The sequence below is a fragment of the Protopterus annectens genome, chromosome 4.part0 (assembly GCF_019279795.1).
Source record: "Protopterus annectens isolate FY-2018-M chromosome 4.part0, PAN1.0, whole genome shotgun sequence".
In the NCBI taxonomy this organism is placed as follows: domain Eukaryota; kingdom Metazoa; phylum Chordata; order Ceratodontiformes; family Protopteridae; genus Protopterus; species Protopterus annectens.
The window spans coordinates 671,110,718-671,130,011 of NC_056733.1; the positions used below are offsets into that span (position 1 = coordinate 671,110,718).

General features: G+C 41.8%; 1 protein-coding gene across 1 annotated transcript in view; it reads left to right on the top strand.

Annotated features, from left to right (window-relative positions):
• Positions 1 to 11,217, top strand: part of HVCN1 (hydrogen voltage gated channel 1) — a 295,315-nt gene extending 284,098 nt beyond the window's left edge. The window contains exon 6 of the mRNA XM_044068634.1: positions 10,078 to 11,217. Within this exon, the coding sequence (XP_043924569.1) occupies positions 10,078 to 10,143 (66 nt within the window). The 3' untranslated portion in view covers positions 10,144 to 11,217. The remainder of the gene's footprint in view (positions 1 to 10,077) is intronic.
• Positions 11,218 to 19,294: the final 8,077 nt, after the last annotated feature.

Here is a 19,294-nt window from a genome sequence, read left to right on the forward strand (position 1 = left end):
AACAAATCATCACGGACCTTATAAGGTTATAGGTGAGTGCCAAACCCTTGACCAACCCAGTATGGTTTTGTCAAAGGCAGATCTTACCTGTTAAACCTGGCAGACTTCTTTGAAAACATCACCAGAGCTGTAGAAGGCACATCTGTGCATACAGCCTACTTTGACTTAGCAAAGGCCTTACAATCTCACATTTGGGCATCATTGATAAACTCTCCCAGTTGAATATGAACCCTTATGTCATCAGGTGGGTTACTAACTGGAAAACAGACAAATCATATTTAGTCAAAGTTGGGGACTTTACCTCAACCAGTAGACCTGTCACCAGTGGGGTTCCACAGGTGTGAATGCTGGGCACCCTATTGTTTGGAGTCTACTTCTCAGAACTTCAGGCCAAAACAGAAGAGCTGTGGCTGACTAAGTTTGCTGATGACTGCAAATTAGGTGCAATCAGTGAATTCCCAAATTGTCAATATACCTCAACAGGGACTTACACAAACCAATGATTGGTGCCAAAGCCATGGACTCAAACTCAATGCAAAAAATGCATTATCATCCCCTTCAGTAAAAACGACCGTCATATAAATAATAGCTCAATAGTGAGAGACTTCGGAATACAATCCAAGCAAAGCCCCCAGGAAAACAACCCTGGTGGAAGTGTTTGTGCTGGATTTGCTGAGGTTTATGGTGAACCCTAGAGAAGAGAGTAGGGTCTTGGTGGAGGCCAGATCATTGAAGAGCTTGGACTGACTCGTGGCCCTTAATAGTCCTACTATTGAAAAGGGCACAGACGGCCATTTGAGATGTCGTGGTTTGGGCCTAAACAGGTGGCACACAAGGTATGAAAGTCTCTGTGAGGGATTTGTTTACCACAATGGAGCCAGTTGTTAACTTTATCTTACATAAGTCACAAGTAAGAAAAAGAGTTCCCAACAAAGTACTTGGCTTTAGAAGAACTTCTCACTCCAATGCAGACCAACCAAAGCACTCAGAACTGCTTTGGGCTCCAACGACAAGAAAAAACTGATGTCATGATGTCAGCTGGCTTCCTTTATACCCAACCATCCTGACTTCAGGGTAGGGCATTTGCCATCTCAGGGAGGAGGGAGTTTTTTACTCTGGTAGTTGGGCTAACCAAGGGCTTCTGAAGCTGGAAATCCCATAAGTGAGGACTGCAACAGTGAATACACTCCAACATCTACTTTTATGGTAAGTGTACACAACTGTACTTTATACACAGACTGTTTGCAAAGAGGTATGTGTCGTCATATAGATGGCATGTTTGTGCATGTGACGTTTAGTATATTTAAATAAGTTATTTAATAAATTGTTTATTATGGAGATGTCTTTTACTGAATAAAGATGAAAGTGCTTATTTTAGAATAAGAGATCTTGAGCAGATATGTCTGTACACTATTTGTCACCCCACTCAACTCTTAAGCTGAGAACCAAAAAATACTGTTTTGAAGATGAGGATCAATAGATCAATAAATAAATAAAGCAAATTCTTCTGATGTTGCTACAAATGTAACAAGTTGCTTGCTACAGTTAGAATTCCGTAGATGCAGTGCTTCAGCCATGTCTACAAGTGCAATATCCCTATTTATTTGTGAATACTGGCATTGCACTGCCATCTCCCTGGCATTTGCCAAACGCACACCCCTTAATACCTTGAGCATGGAGCAGCAAACCTTATTTGGTCTGCCTAGTAATGCCTCTTGTCTCGAGTATTATTTTTCTGTGTTTTTCATTCCCTACTAGTCATCTGAATCTGAGACCATTCTGCTTCTCTATACACATCTCCTTACACTTTTTGAGGGAACATCTACTGTACTAGGTTGGGGATCCTGCATGGCTAGGGAAGAGGCTTTCTTGTGCAGATAGACCAGAACAGACTTCTATCTTGCTCTTTGATTTTTTGTTATTTAAAGCTCTGAAAAATCTTGATGCTAGTAATGTCATGTTCAAACCCTAGGCAGTACACATACACATCATGAAAATATTTAAAATTAATCTTTCATCTACAAGCATGTTTGCTGCATTTGGTGGTTGCTGTTGTGCCGACATCTACACAACTTCATGCAAGCGAGATACACAGTTGTATCCAAATGGCAAAGGAAGGTCCCCAAAGGGGTGCTATTTGCTTGCTGCTTAGTCAGAGAACTAACCGATAATGTGTTCCAGTATATGAACTGCATTCAGCCACATGGCAGTAAAGAACTAAAGATGGCATGGATGTCACCTTTATACCAGCTATATAAGGATGTCCACAATAAAGGTGATGTTAGCTCAGCTGAGGGGGGAGGGTACTCAGCTCTGAAAGTCTGGCTGGACATTGGACCTTAGCCTGCAGCAGAATCTGCTAAGGGGATGACTACAACAGAGACCATCATGAAAAAGTTTTTCATAAATGTTGTTCAGTGTTCAATGTAAATGAAACTCTGACCACATTCCAGCCATTTATGAGTTTGCTAAGAAGTAACACAGAGTCATAGATATGATGCTTGAACCATTTGTCTACTAACCTCTTGAAAATCTCCAAGCTGTCAGTACCTTGTATGTGTAACAATAGAGAGTTTTGCACTCTGCCAGCTCTATAATGACAATAGGAACTCTCTGCTGATGTTCTAATCTCAGGTAGCCTGATAAACATATTACTATTCCTAGTATGGGCTTTATGATAAGGAAATACCTAATATAGCTGCTGGGATCTCATTTTGTAGGCATTTGAAAGGATGTCCAATATTCTGTAATAGGCTTAAGTAATGAGGTAAATAAGGGTAAAACCTTCCCATCTCTGCCGTTAGCATACCACAATATATCCCTTATTAGACCATAACATCATGTCGCTACAGTTTTAGTGACATCTTCAAATTTTAAGAATGAATTCACCAGGACATCCAAGTCCCTGGCATGAGTTTTCATTGTCCAGGGCATATGGGTGTACCTACTGTTATAGGTAAAGTCCATCACCATGCACTTTTTCGCATTGTCTCATACCATTGGAGAGAGACCATTGTAGAATGGTACCCGAGTCCCTTTGAAGTACATATTGAAGTTCATGTTGTTAATTGATGTTGGTAATTATGCATCTACTTTAGTATCATTGGCAAATTTACTGAGCCAGATGTTCTCATAACGTGGAAATTCAGACATTAACAGGCCACATAGTATTCAGACCAAAACTGGCACCTGTAGGACACACACACACACACGAATGCCTTTTTTTGAAATATTGTTTTTGTCCTTTCCAGTACACAGTCTAACAATCAATTTGCCACACAATTCACCAAGAAGGAAATGTTTTTGTTGTTTTATCATAACGTTTAATATAATGTCAGCTGGCACTGAGTTAACTGTCTTGATGATGTTTATGGTATAATAAGGTGGGAGGTTGGTTTAATGGTTAAGGTGTTTACCTTACAGACACAAGGTGAAGGGTTTGATTCTCACATGAGGTAATTGGCTAGGCTTAAAATGGCTCATGAGGGCATTTAGCCTAGTACTAATCTATGAACGTATTAACTAAGGTATGTACTGTGGTATGTTAATGGCAGAGATGAGAAGGTTTTTCCCATTGTTTATCTCATTGCTAAGGCCTGTTATAGAATATTGGAGAGCCTTTTGTTCCTTTAGTGTATCACAATTGAAAAAATTGGAATGAATTCAGAAAACATTTACTGGACAGGTAACTGGACTCAGTCATATGGGATGCAAAAAGATCTGTTTTGGGTATAGACTACTATGGAGGGACTTAATTCTGGTTTTCAAATATGTAACCATTTATATCAACTACAAGACCATGGTCCCAGGTAGCTAGTGCTGTTGTCAAAGAAACTGATTAAGTTGGTTAAACAGGATTTCCCAGCAAGAAAACCACATTGAAATACGATACACATAAATCGATTGACAGCAGTATCACTGAGTACTGAATGATCAGAAAATAATGTGTGAAACAGCTTTCTCTGAACCTCAGAGGTAAGCATTTTTGCAACATCCCACACCCTGAATTTAAATATACCCACTCTGAGGCTGCACAGCAGCGGAGAAAAAAGAAAACACCACTGTAGGAGAAAGACGTGTTGCTTACTTTTCTTCGCTCATTCAGCATTCTATAATAGTGCTTGAATGACAGGCACCCTTGAAATATATCTATGCCATGTTTTACAATATCCAGAAAAAAATGAAAAACAGTGAGCTCAAAACATTTACTTAAGATACAAGTCAAGCTAATCAGCCTAGAATTATCAAGTAGTCGAACAGAACTTGGAATTGGAATAATAGTTGCCCCTTTCCAAACGTGGTACAAAACCAGTGTCCAAGTTTCTTTGAAACAAACCCAATAAACAGGGTGTTAAATGAGTTTTTTTTCTGAATGGAGCAGCTGATAATTTAAGTATTCAGAGCTGGCAACAGAATTTGACTTTTTGGATTTTTGTACTTTGTTTATTAAATCAGCTGGAATTGTTGGACAGTTACCCAACAGGTTAATGTCCACATGGACTGAAATGCTACTTCTTCAGCAAATACATTAAGTAGCCTTTTTGACTCTGTGATGAGACGATCATCTGCTATTAAACTAATGCAAGTAGCAGCATCCTTCCCATAGGAGCTAAATATTTAAGCAATGACTTATTATGGCTCTAATTTTTTGCTAGTCTTACTTCATAATTGCACTCAACTCTCATTTTCCAAAATAATATTTTTGCCTTGTTGTATCTAAGTGTATTTCCTATATCAGGGACATTCTTAAACTTCATCCATAATTTCTTTTCCTTTTTCTATTGTATGCAAGACAGTACCGTCACAGAGGAAGTCAGTTCTATTCTATGTACTGTATGTTTTACTCATGGGGACAATCCTGCTGATTATGTTATTAACAAAGTCATAAAACATTACCCTGCTTTCATCTATGATGTCCTTCTATATATCACTGTTACAGTAGTCTTTACTAAAAGGACTCCCTGACAAGGGTAGCCCAAGGTCTGGCCAGTATACCAAAGCCTTAGGATTTTTAGACATACTTCACACGAATGGTCCACGCTCAAGGTGTAGAGCATAAAGGTGATGTACAGATGTACATACCTCAGAACTTCTTTGTCACTAGTCTGAATGCCGTCATTGATTGTTGGTCTGAATGCTCCTCTTAATAATAACTTGTTTGGTTCTACAGCTGCTGAGCTTTTTAAATCACTGCAGGACAAAGGTAAGGCTTTGCAGGAATTGAAGCATATATTTGTTTCTCATATTCCTAAGTTCCAGAGGAATTATCCCTCTAAATCTGCTTTTGATTGCAGACAGCCTTGTCCTCCTCCCAAAGGTAAGAAGGGTTCTAGGCAGGTTTCTTCTGCTAAGTCTACTCAGACTCCCACTTCTCAGAAACTTTCTTTTCAAGGCAAGCCAGGTTCTGTCTGAAAGTTTGCTTCTGTCTTTCCTGAGCCAAATTCCCTTATCTATTCATCTTTCTCTGTCCCTTTGTAGTTGGTTAAGGATGACTCAAGACTCTAGGGCTCTCTCCATTATCTGTCAGGGATCCTTCATGATTTGAAAAGCCCTTCCTCCTTTTCTGTGCATTCTTCAACCTCCTCAGGAACAGCTTCCTTTCTTACCAGTACTACTTTGGGGCCTTTTGGCACAAGGAATCATTCAAGCTGTGCTCCCTTCCCAGGAGGGCAAGGGGTTTTATTCCAGAATGTTTCTGGTTCCCAGGAAGGAAGGCACCTGGAGGCCAATTCTGGACCTCTCAGCTCAGCACCTTTCTGAAGATCCCTTCTTTTTCACATGTCCCTTCAGACCCTGTTTCCTCTTCTTCCCCAGGCTTTCCTGGTCTCCGTGGAACACAAGGATGCCTATATTCACATCCCAATTCATCCCCTTTTCAGGAAGATTTTGCATTTCTGTGTTCCTTGCATTTTCAGTTCTCTGCTTTGTCCTTTGGCCTTTCGTCTGCCCCATGGGTTTTCACCAAATGCTCTCTCCTATTATTGCTTTTTACAGGATGAGAGGGTTTCAAAACTTTTCTTATCTGGACAACCTACTCATTCATTTGCTTCATGACCTCCATTATACTATTTGTCTATTGCAAAGCCTGGGGTTTACAATAAACTTCCAGAAATCATCCCTGGTTCCTTCTCAATATCATGTGTTTCTACATTGCAGGCTCCAGACCATCCCCTATGCTGGCTTCCCTGACTCCTCCAAAGGCTCTTTGTCCACTTACCTATTTCATATCCTTCGTTCTCGAGTTTCAGTTACAGCCAGGGAGTTTCTAAGGGCACTAGGATTCATGGCTTCCACCTTTCCTATACTAGCTTTAGCCAGGCTTCATATGAGAAAACTAGATTGGTTCTTAAAGTCAATATGGTTCGAACACTGTCACCCTCTAGATTTTCTAGTTCATCTTCTTCCATGCCTGAGGCTTGAGTGTCAGTTATGTTTTCATCAGCTGTCTCTCAACCTGGGATTTCCTTTTCAGACACTAGTCCCATCTCAGGAACTTTCCTCAGATGCCTCGGACATGGGGTGGCAGCTTCTTTCGGTCCTCTCAATAGGTCAAACCACGTCAAAATCAGGGATATGAGAGCTCTGCTTTTTGCCCCTCAGACCTTTCATTCCCTTTTTCTTCGGGGGCACAAGACAATACCACAGTGATATGTGGTACATAAACAAGCAAGGGGGGGGGGGCTGTTTCTTCCCTTCTTTGCAGGCTAACTCTTCAAGTTTGGGATGTAGCTGTCCAGTCAAGTGACTCTTCAGGCTGTGTACATTCCTTCAGAGCCAAATATAGTGGCAGACTCTTCTGCAGGTCCAAAACACAGGCTTATGAATGGATGCTTTACAGAGATGTGTTTCTGGACATTGTCCATCAGTGGAGTACTCTTCAAGTGGATCTTTTTGCCTCCCCTTTGAACAGACAACTTCCCTTTGTTTGCACCAGACTCCTAAGTCTTCTGACTTGGAAGGTGGGCATCTTATTTTTTACTTTGAAGGAGTTGTTTTCTTTCCTGCCCTTCCTCTGATTCTCTGGGTCCTGCTGAAGATAGAGCAGAACTCCCCTAAAATCATGTTGGTGAGTCTCTTTTGACCCATACAGTATTTGTTCCCTCTTCTTCTGCACGTAGCCAAGGACAATCACCACAACTTTCCTCACAGGGTGGATTTAACTCGCGCTAGACAAGGGGTCCATCATCCATCCTCACTTGTCCACTCTTCAGCCGTCATTGTGGGTGATAGGGTTTTGATCCCTTTCAGGCACTTTTTTCTGAGGAAGTGCTTAGGGTTCTGCAGGATGCCAAGAAACCAACTACCAGGAAATCCATTCTGTCTTAATGGAAGAGATTTTCTGTTTGTTGCCTTGATAGTAACCAGAATCCACTTTCTATGGAGATTCCTCTGGTTCTCTCTCATTTGTGTGAATTGCTCCATGCTGGATTAGCATCTTCTGTTTTCTGTCATTAACTCCTCCTCTGGCCTCTAAGTTTGAGGTCAAGCAATTTCTTAAAGGTGTCCTTCATACCAGACTTCCCAGGAAACTTATTCCGCCTTTATGGGACCTTAATTTTGATCTTGGAAAAATTGACTCTGGCTCCTTTTGAGCCTGCAGCTTCCACTTCTTTATAATGTTGCAGGTGAAAGACTGTTCTTCTTTTGGACCTTACATCAGCTGAGAGAGTGCTTGAACTCCAGACTATTACGGCTGTTCCTGCTTTTTTAGTTTTTCATAGGTACAAGGGTGTCTATTTGTACTAATCCTTTTTTTATGCCCAAGGTGGTTAATGAATTATCTCTTCATCAGTCTATTAATTTGCCCTCCTTTTTTCCTCCTGCACACTGTGCTAGTGAGAAGATTCTTCTTTGCATAGACAACTCAGATAATATTTGGATAAGACTAAGGCTATTCACAAGGCTGAGCAGGCAGCTTTTTATTTCCTTTCATCCCAGACCTCAATGACTGCTGTTTCTAATCAAACCATTGCTTCATGAATTTCTAAGGCCATTTCTTTTTGTTACTCCTTTCATGGCAAAAGCCTTTCTGCCTCTGTAACAGCTCGTTCTCCCAGGATTGTGGCAACCTCTGGTGCTTTTTTCAAAGGATTAGATATTAGTTTCATCCATGAAGCTGCTACTTGGACCTCTGTCCTTACCTTTACTAAGCATTACAAATTGGATGTTGTTTCCAGAGCAAGAGCTGGCTTTGCCAGAGCTATCCTGCATGGGTGTCTTGATTTTCTGCCTTCCTCCTCCCAAGTTTCCTGTTGAGCTTTGGTACTCTAACTTTAGTAAGGAATACTGCAACCTTGATATGGAAGGATGTAGTACACATGTGTAAAATCTTCCTACAATGATAGAAATCCTTCAGCTTTAATCTTTTCCCTTTTCTCCTTCTGGATGCACATGTTCCACCTATGTCCTAGGACTGGTGTTCCTCCTGGGGCTATTCATTTCTGAGGTATGTATGTCACCTTTAGCAGGGAGCATACACGTGAATTATGACATCTACAAAATCCTAAGGCTTTGGTATACTAGCCAGATATTGGGCTACCCTTGGCAGGGGATCCCTATTGTAAGGAGTACTGCAACAGTGAAGAGAAGGACAGCCACTGTTATGGTAAGATTTTACACAACTGTACGTCTGCCATTGTTGTGTCCCTAATTCATTATTTGCAGCAACAAAGTTAGATCTATAACATTTCCTGGTAAGATCACATTTGTTATGTCAGCAGTCTGCCAATACGGCTTCTTACAATTTACACATTTCTTTGTGTAATCCATTGTACTAAATTGTGACCACCATGTTTGGACAAGTCTTTATGTCTGCCTTAGCATGAGTCATGGCTGAAAAGGGTCTATTGAGCAGACATCTCACCTGACTAACAAAATTAATGAATACATACATACAAATAATCACCAAATGTGTAAAAATAAACAATGAAAATCAGCTGTTAAAAAGATGTGGTAAGTGTACTCCAACAAGCAGTCAGTAACCGCAATAATTTAGAAAATGTGATTTGAGGAAAAAAGGGCAGCAGACAATATGCAAGAAAGTGGCATCCATTGTTAAGTCACTGATGCTGGAATAAAGAACCGTGTATATAATTACTGTGTTTTTTATATTATCATTTAGTGTTCACTGTGGTGCGTATGAATAAACCACTGTGACCCATGGACGACAGGAACTGAGCAATGTTTATAGTGTTGGACTAAATGACAGTTGTTATAAAGAAAGAAAACATATGTACTGTATAATGTATGTAGTGAAAAACATGTTAATGTGATTTGGGTTCTTATCTGTTAGTGTGCCTGTGTCTTAAGTGATAATTTAATAAAGGAGTTAAAAAAAGGGGGAAAAACCCTGCTGTGACCCAGACAACCTAAGTTAGATTAGTGACCAAGGAGCTGGCAGCAGGGAGGGTGGCAGTGAATGGTAGGTGTGGTTGACCCATCCTAGGTGCGGTGGGGTTAGAGGAATGGCAAGTTGGTCTACTTCAATGTCTACCTCAAATGAAGCTTGGGGTGTACAGCGATCAGAGTGCACTTTCATTTCAAGTAGCATGGTGACACCCTATAAGCACCACTGGGGATGTGTATAGAATTGTGTGTGTGACTTCTTGGGCTGCCAATGGAGGAAGGAGATGTCAAGCCACCAGAAGGAAATTCTGTAGGCCAAGGGAAAAAAACATCTACTCCACATGGCTGCACTGGATGGTAGGTCTTCCACATCCATACTCTTGTCTCAGTACCCATGGAGATGTGATAGGGGAAAGAACTTGTGGCTAGAAGGAAAGGGAAATGATTATTGGGAGGCATGGGTGGAGCAAAGATAATATTAAAAACAAAATCATTGGACAAAAGAAGTCCTAAGGGAGGGGGCAAACATGTCTGGTTGTAGGAAAGTGTATTGTGAGTGACTGACAACTGATGTCATTTGAGTCCTACAGTTGCCACCTGCTGCAGAAGTCATTTCATGGACTGATTTATATTTTTTCATCTATACAAGATTATCTGTGCTTTATTAGAGTGTTTCTGGATATGAGGTAACAGAATTTTATTAAGCAATTGTATTTTCATTTCCCTTTACAGGAACAAGAAATTAACAGGCTACACAGCTTACTGGAGAAATATAGCATTAATTACAAGATGAACTGACCTGAAGATTTTAGCTTCATTTGTATAAAGAGCACAGCGAATATGCTCTTGACTGGATCTCAGTGGATACTTTATTATAGTTTTGTGCTTGTTACTTATCTGACAGAACTAAAGAAACATCAGTTGAACTACAGAAGATAAGTGACTGTTTGCATATGCCTATGCATCTTCAGATGCAAAACACACCCTGGAACGTGTTTGTTATGAGAAGGAACTTTTTTCTTTACAATTAAAACATCATGCCATGCATCTGCTAGTCAGAACAGTATAACTCATGGATAAATTGTGAACAGCTTCTAGCTATGGTGTGGAGTGTGGACTGCCCATCTGGTCCCATTGTAAAATATTTTGTAACCATCACCCCCCCACACACACATAGATTTAAATAAATAAAATGTGAAAAACAGGTTACAATTATGCCAGTCATAATGCCATGTCAGTAACACCTTCACAATCAGTAGGCAGTTTTCAGAACTCCTCTAAACAAGTTGTCTTAACCAGAAAGTTTGCCCCTTTCAACAGCTTATGGTAGCAAAGACGTAGACATAAGAAGAGGGAGTATCTTCCAACAGTTCTCTCAGGAGAGACCAGAATTCTTGTCTTCTATTACATTTTTTGGAGTTTCTGTTAGAACAATAGAAAGTAAAGGCTCGCTGCTTGACACTGAGCCCTTTTCCTTGTGGCTTGGAGGTGGAAACTGAACAAGTTTTCAGCAGCTAGTTTTATGAATTGGCATTTTGACTCATTTTCCAAAAAATAAAAAGGAAGAAGAAATTCTCTGAAGTGTTAGCTGCTAGGCGTACTTCTCCTTACCCCATGTGCTAAAGTTGGTTATGAAAGGTGTTGTCTGTTACATCCCTCATGCAAAATAACGTTCTTCTAATGTTGCTTAGAAATGTGGTTGTCAATCAAAATGGCATTCTAAGAAAGTCATTTTTCTAAACTAACTTAAGCCCCTTGGATTTTGATATTCCGATCAGAGTTAGCTCACATTGTTACACAGAACTGGTTAAGATGTTGAAACAAACCAGAAAGCTTTTCTAAGTAATAAATATTCTCTCTCTCGTGTTTTAATAAAGCTGTCCCTCTGTGTTTATGACAGATTAAATAGTTCAAAATTAGAAATTTAACCACAACCGTGCATATTCCTCAGTTAAGGCGTATTGCTCACCTCTTTCTGCATATTTTAAGAGGTTCACAGGTAAGTAGCAGGCTAGCTCCCAATGTGACACTTTAAGCCTAGCCAGTTTCCTCTTTTTTTTTTTTGCTCAAATTAACCTATCTTGTTGGTTAGAGATTGGTCTTGCTCGTCCCCATGCTCAATAATTATACATTACCCCTAATGAGAATAAATGAGATCCTACCATAAATAATTTGTGAAGACCTGGCTGTACATAAGAGAAAGCATTTAGGAGCTGCCTCTGTCCATTAGTAGTACAGGTGGAAGTCCTGGGGTATATTTTCTGTTTTCCATCCATAGATTCAAGTTGCACTTTAATATGGCCATGGAGGAAGTATATCTTAATGTGGATATGTGGATGGGGAGTCTTTTCCAGAGCAGCAGTATCCTCTGTGAGATATACCTACATCTCCTTAGCATTCTGTTTATGTTGCAGAAGAGGTTTAGATCCCTAGATTGAGTATTTCTGACACTATTGGACTGGCTAATGTGCAGTAGATTCATCAGTATTAGGTCAGAGAATGCCTTGCATGCCAGACACAGGTCACCTTGTAGCAGTCTGTAGGATACCGAGTATAGTGATAGAGCTTTGAGTCAGTCCATGTAGGACATGTTGTTTAGGCCTTATATCCTTTTAATAAAGTATCACTTAGCATTCCAGTTGATGCATGTGTCTGGACAGATATGTGCCGATGGGAGCATTATATTTAGTGATTGGCCTAATGAGGGCTGTGTAAAGGAAGGCAATGACATCCCTAGATCTAAACACAATCATTTTGTTTATGTTGTTGTTGTATCTTTCGACTTTTCCCAGTTAGGGGTCGCCACAGCGGAACTCTGGTCTGCTAATGATTGGCAGTAGATTTTTGCGTGCCGAGTTGCCAGCCCTGACACACAACCTTCAACGAAGGTACGCCCATTCATGTATGTCTCCACACAGAAGACGCTCTAGCTGAAAATCGAACAGGACAATGTCTTACTGTGAGGCGACAACGCTACCGCAGCACCACCACCGCAGTCACAATCATTTTGTTTATAAACTGTGCAATATAGAAGACCTTTCATACAGCAATGCACACGTCGGTCGAAAGTTAATTACTGTCCACATAAGTACCCAAATCCCAAACAACTGAGTCATCTGTTAAGGGTGTATTTTCAGTGTGGTAATGTTCTTCCTGTTTCACTGTTGCAGTCATCACACTTGGGTTATCTACCTGCAGTCAGCCCTCAATCAGCCCAAATACCAGAGACTTAGTATTTCTGTGTCAGATGCTGTCGCTTCTTCCCTGACATCAGGTCTTCAGGGGTATAAAAACAGGCAGCCGATGCCATTACGTCATTCTTTCTTGCTGAGGAAGCTGAAGCAGAAGCAGTTCGCAAGTGCCGGTCAGCCGCTACCTGAATTTTCATTTATGAATTGAATAATCCTGAAGTCTTCTAAATCTAAGTACCCCTTTGGGGATCCTTTCTTCTTGCTCTAACCAATGTCAGAAAAAGTTAACAATTGTCTTGCCTGTGGAAAGCAAATACCTCACAGAGATTTTCATTCTTACTGCGTCATCTGTTTAGGCCCAGACCACGACGTCCCTCACTGTCGGTTTTGTGCCTTGTTTAGCGCCTGAACCATTCGTTGTTGGGCTATCTTTGTCACTAAATTCTTTAGCTCTCCATATTCTGAAATGACTTTGGTAAGCCATCCGACTACTGATCTTCCGAAAAAATGTAAGGATAAAGTCAGAGACAGACTGCATAGGTCCAACACTGCCAACAATGCTTCCGTTAAGCTAGTCATCAGTCTAAAGGTACTCAGTGAGGCGCCTTTGCAGCCCCTGATGCCTGCTTCTTTGGATTTGCAGGCCTCTGCTGAGACCCATTCGGAGTCTGGTATGCTGCGAGATGCTTCTTCGACTATGGAACCTGTGGATGTCTCTACTTTAGATGGGTCCGGAGCCACTGTGCAGGCACCGGCTTCTGAGGGAGTTTTTTTGTCCTACCGATATTCAAATCAAACCAACAACTTCTTTTTTAACCAAATCTACTGAGTTTCTTAGTCTCAGAATACCCACTACACCTAGAAAACTGACGACCAAAGTGCATGATCAGGCACCCATGCCACAAAATCAAATGCTTAGAATGGCTGAAGACCTTATAATGTTGATTAGGGGAAGCCAGCCTTCCCCTAAAAAGAGACAAATAATCCATTCTACTTCAGCATATACAGACCAGGAGTCTGATGACTCTGACATTTCTGATTATGAAGACATGCCCTTATCTGCCTGTGAGGATTCAGATGCAGAGAAATCCATTCCCTCTGCCTCCCCTCCAGAGGATTTTTCTTTTGGTGAAACCTTGCATACTTTGAGAGCATTTCCATTGGGAATGCCAAGACTATCCTCAGTCCAAAAAGAGACTCTGAGAATTTTTACAGTTGCCTCAGCACAGGCCTTTAGCTATACCCCCTGTTATGAATATTGTGGATGATGTTTTCAAGGAATCCAGTCTTACTCCTGACACCTTACCTCCTGGCCCTAGGAAACCAGACAGGTGCTACAGAGTACCTGATAGTTGCACGTTTCTTTTCAAGAATCCTACTGCTGACCCAGAGGTCATTTCCCTGGGGCCTAAAGGTATTAAGGCCACTACAGCCAAGAATCCCACCACTTCAGACAGGGATTCCAGAGCTCTGGACAGATGGGGTAAGAAGGTATATACCTCTGCTACTCTTGTTATTAGGACATTGAATTGCCAGTTTCACATGCTGAAGTACCAGCAACATATTATGGAACACATTAAACAAAAAGTGGTAACTGTTCCCGACTGTGCAGAAAATAAAGATTTGCAGGAACTTGTGCACATTGCAAGCCAAGTCAGTAAGCACACCTTGCAGTGTGGCTTTGATGCCGTAGAAGGTTCTTGTAGGGCAGCAGCCACTGGTTCTGTACTGAGAAGTTATGCTTGGCTGAAGGAGCAGACCTTGCCAGACCATGTCAAATCAAAATTACTAGACGCTCCTTTGAATAAGGACTGTTTGTTTGGCACCAAAGCAGAAGAGGTTCTTAAAAAGATGGAAGAAAAAGATAAATCTATGCAGACTGTTAAAGGATTCTTACAAGTGCAACCCCCTAGATTCAGTAGGCATTGCCCTTCAAAACACTGCTCCTTTCCCGCCCCCTCCAGGCCTTCTCAAACCAGATCTCGGGGGAACAGACCACCCAGACTACAGTCCCGGGGTATGCAGAGATGTAAGCAATGGAGTACCCCCACCCATAAAGGAGGGAGTGGTAAGCCACCTCTGTACAGAAAAAGCTCACAATGACTTCTTCACTCCAATTCCCAGCCCTGCCCAATTGCTTGTGCCCCTAGGAGGAAAACTTGTCCTCCATGCAAAAAACTGGATGTCAATCACTCTGGACCAGTGGGTCCTCAACATTGTATCCCAGGGGTACAAATTTTATTTCCATTCACTGCCAACCCCAAGCGGGTTTCCAAACCTTCCTCCAAACCACTGGGCAGAGGCTCAAAACCAAGTACTTTCCCTGCTCAATATCCGAGCTATTCAACCTGTTCCACCAGAACAGAGGGGTCAAGGATTTTACTCCAGACTCTTACTGGTACCCAGGAAAGAGGGCTCTTGGCACCCAGTCCTGGATCTTTCAATTCTCAACACCTTCCTGGTGGTACCGAAATTCAAAATGCTTACCCTGCAACAGCTTCTTCCTATGCTAGCCAAGGATGTCTGGTTAGTCACCCTAGACTTAAAGAAGCCTATCTGCATATCCCCATAAGGGAGTCATGCAGAAAGTATCTACATTTCAGGGCAGGATCTATGCATTATCAGTTCTCTGCACTTCCCTTTGGCTTATCTACTGTGCCCAGGGTATTCACAAAATGCCTGGCTCCGGCCATTGCATACTGCTGGCAGAGAAATATCCAAATTTACCCATACTTGGACGACTGCCTGGTTTAGGCGGACAGTCAGGAATTGCTGCTGCAGCACCTGACATTTGTAAAAAACCTTCTAACTTCCTTGGGGTACACCATCAACGAAAATAAATCAAAACTGGTACCCAGCAAAAAAAATTGTATTCATGGGAGCAAGCTTGGACACAACTTCCCAGATGGCATTCCTCACTTCAGAAAGGCAAGTCTATCTGACAGGCTACTTCAAACAAGTGGCAACCAGAACCCAGCTATCTGCAAGAAAAATACTGCAAGCCCTAGGATTCATGACCTAATGTATAATGTTAATTCCATATGCAAGACCGAATATGAGGAAACTTCAATGGTACTTAAAAAGTCTTTGGTTCCAACATTCTCAGGACCTGGAAACAGTCATTCCTGCCATACCTTAAGGACAGAGATCCTTTTGTGAGCAGAAGCATGCAACCACAACAAGGGACTTCCATTTACTCAACCCAATGCCACCCAGACCCTAACCACAGATGCATTAGACTATGCCTGGGGGGCTCACATGACTGGCAAATGTATTCAGGGCCACTGGAGCCCAAATCAAATCCAGCTGCACATCAACCAAAAAGAGATGCTAGCTGTACAGAATGCCCTGACAGCTTTCAGATCCCTACTCTTTCCAGGACAACTGCTAATAAAAACAGACAACACCACAGTTATGTGGTACATCAACAAGCAGGAAGGGGGGGCATTCCTACCCTCTCTGCAGGTTAGGCATGGCCCTGTGGAACATGGCCTTGGACATCCAAGTACAGCTATAAGCTCAGTTTCTGCCAGGCAAACAAAACTCACTGGCAGATGACTTAAGCAGAAATCTCCTAGATCCACACGAGTGGAAATTGGAGCCCAGCACCTAACAACCTTCTGATTCAGAAATGGGGACCCCAGAGGTGGATCTCTTTGCCTTCCCCTACAACCACCAGCTCAGCAAATTCTGCACCAGGAATCCTCACAGCAGGGTCTGGAAAGTGGATGTCCTATCCTTTCAATGGGAAAAGCTCTCAATCTATGCCTTTCCTCCTCTGCCCCTTCTGTCTTGAGTATTACTCAAGATAAAACAAGACAGGCCAAGGACAATTCTAATTGCCCTGGAATGGCCATGCCAGCACTGGTACTCACTCCGCAGCCTGACAACGGTGCTGCCTTGGCACCTACACCAGTCCCCAACCCTGCGCTCTCAGCAGGAGGGCCAGATTTTGCATCCACAACTGCAAACCCTAAATCTTGCAGCCTGGCTTATTCCTTGAATTCCCCACCAGCAACCCTAAGCAAACAGGTGCTGGACATCATTCTTGAAGCCAAAAGACCCAGTACAAGGAAATCCTATGCTGATAAGTGGAAAAGGTATTCTTCCTGGATTCATTCTAAAGGAGAGGACGCAGCACTACCCTCCTTACAAATCCTGGATTACCTAGCAGAACTACTCCACAGAGGCCTATCCTTCTCCTCCATTAAAATCCATGCCTCTGCAATCTCAGCTCATTATAATACTGAGCCACCTCTATTCTCTCACCCTCTCATCAAGCAGTTTCTGAGAGGGGCAAAGAACTTACGGCCATCAAGGATAGTCCCCACCCCTGCTTGGGACCTTAACTTTGTACTGGAAAAGCTCATGCTTCCACCTTTTGAACCTGCTGTTTCAGCAGAGTTAAATTTCTTCTCTGGGAAAACAGCCTTGCTTCTAGCCATCACTTCAGCTAGAAGAGTGTCTGAGTTACGAGCACTGATGGCTATGAAACCCTTCATTATTTTCCATGTTGACAGAGTTTCCTTCAGGACTAGCCCTTCCTTTATGCCTAAAGTCGTGTCCAGTGTAGCTCTCAACCAATCCATCCATTTGACAACCTTCTTCCCTAATCCTCAAAATAAAGGGGAAAGGGTCCTGCACACTTTGGACGTGCACAGACAGCTCAGGTTCTACCTTGATCGGACTAAGCCTTTCAGAAAATCTAACCAGCTGCTAGTCAGCTTTGCAACAGGGGCAGAGGTCAAGGAAATTTCAAAACAAACCATTTCTAAATGGATAACACACTGCATCCAATTCTGCTACAAGCACCATAGAAAACCAAGCCCTCAGGGGGTCATAACACATTAGGGCTACATCTATCTCTACAGCATTTTTCAGGGGAGTCCCTACCAGGGACATACTGGAAGCTGCTACCTGGAGTTCTGTACACACCTTCACCAAGCATTATGACCTGCCTATCTTTTCCAAATCCAGGGCAGGATTTGCTACAGCAGTCTTGCAAGGCCTACTAGCCAGCCCTAACTCTTCTTGACTGCCTCTACCCTTCCTCAGCTTTGGAAATCATCCCAAGTGTGATGACTGCAACAGTGAAACACGAAGAACATAGTACAGTTGTGTACACTTACCATAAATGTAGATGTTTGAGTGTATTCACTGTTGCAGTCCTGATTTCCCTCCCTCCAGCCCCCTGGTTTTCTATATCTCTTTATCTCGTCTCTCAATGGCTATTCCTAATGGTATTGGTATTTACTTTTTACTGGTGGTGTTTCCACACCATCCATATCCTAGCTTCCTATTTGGGGGCTCCTGACATTTGGGGCAAGAAAAACTGACGTAATGGCATCGGCTGCCTGTTTTTATACCCCTGACGACCTGACATCAGGGAAGATGCAACAGCATCCGATGTAGAGATACTAGGTCTCTGGTATTCAGGCTGACTGAGGGTTACCTGCAGGCAGATAACCCAAGTGTGATGACTGCAACAGTGAATACACTCGAACATCTACATTTATGGTAAGAGTACACAACTGGGTTAGATGACTTCTCAAAGGATACAGTAATGGCATTTAGTTTCAGTCCATGATTTTTGGCCCAAGTTATCTATGTGAGACGAACCTTCCTACAGGATGGCCAAGTAATTTGGGGATTCAGTGTTCATATTATCGCCAACTTTTTTCTTTCCCTGCAGTTAAGCCATTTCTTAAGGTTATCAGTCTGAGACCCCATAAAGGAATCTTCTTGTGTGGGATTAAGGTTTTGTTTTTGAGTCCATTAAATATACTTTTGATCCTGCTTGGATTACCTTCTCTGAAATTTCTATTTTGATGTAATTTTTGGTAACAATCATTTTGGCCAGAAGGAGGCATTAACTCCAAGCATTTATGGCATCAGAACCCTCTTTGTCTTTTAATTAAATCTGGAGACTGCTATCAGGCAACCCATCTTTATTCCAAAAGTTTTGCTGGATGTTATTGTAAAAATAAACTGCCCTTTTTCTGCCCATTCTCAAAGTACACAAGAGATTTTTTGTAACGTACAGATCCTTGGAAAATCAGACCTGTGTGCTGATTTTACTTAAAAAAAAAAGTAGGAAAGAATGTAGTTTCTAAAGCTGTTCTTATTACATTATTTAATGATACAGCTCTGCAACTAAACCAATTTCTGGAAAAGTTTAAGTTTGCTCTACCACAGTCACCATTGCCTTGGTAGCTTTGTTAAAGGCTTCTGTAATATTGGCATTTGTGAAGCTGTGACTTGGTCTGCTAAATGTTACAAACTACATGTGGATTCTAAAGGCAGTGGAATATTTTGCTGACAATGGTTCAGTGAGTGCACCTTCTTCCCTATAGGATTTCTTTTGTGGTATTCTTTCCATTGGTGTTAATGAAAACCAGAGAAGGAACCAGAGAAGGAAATAAATGCTGTAGTACAACTTGTGTGAGGAAGTCATCCTGAGAGTAGATTGTCAACTTCCTGTCTCTCCACTGCATCCCTCAGTGGTTAGTTTGCTAAGTTCTTGTTTGGTTTGTTTTCTGTTTCTGCAGTATATGCAAATGAATCTCTGAGAGCATGTAGTGGATGTGTTGAACTGATTTATAATGTGTCCTCTTGGCACCATGAGATAGGCTGACTGATAATAAATTACTTCCTTGCAAGACTTTTGTTAGGCCATCAAGCAACTACCTGCTATCAGAGAACTGCTTATAGGGCATATTTACTGTGGTATGGCTTTAGGCTGTCAGTTATTTCTACAG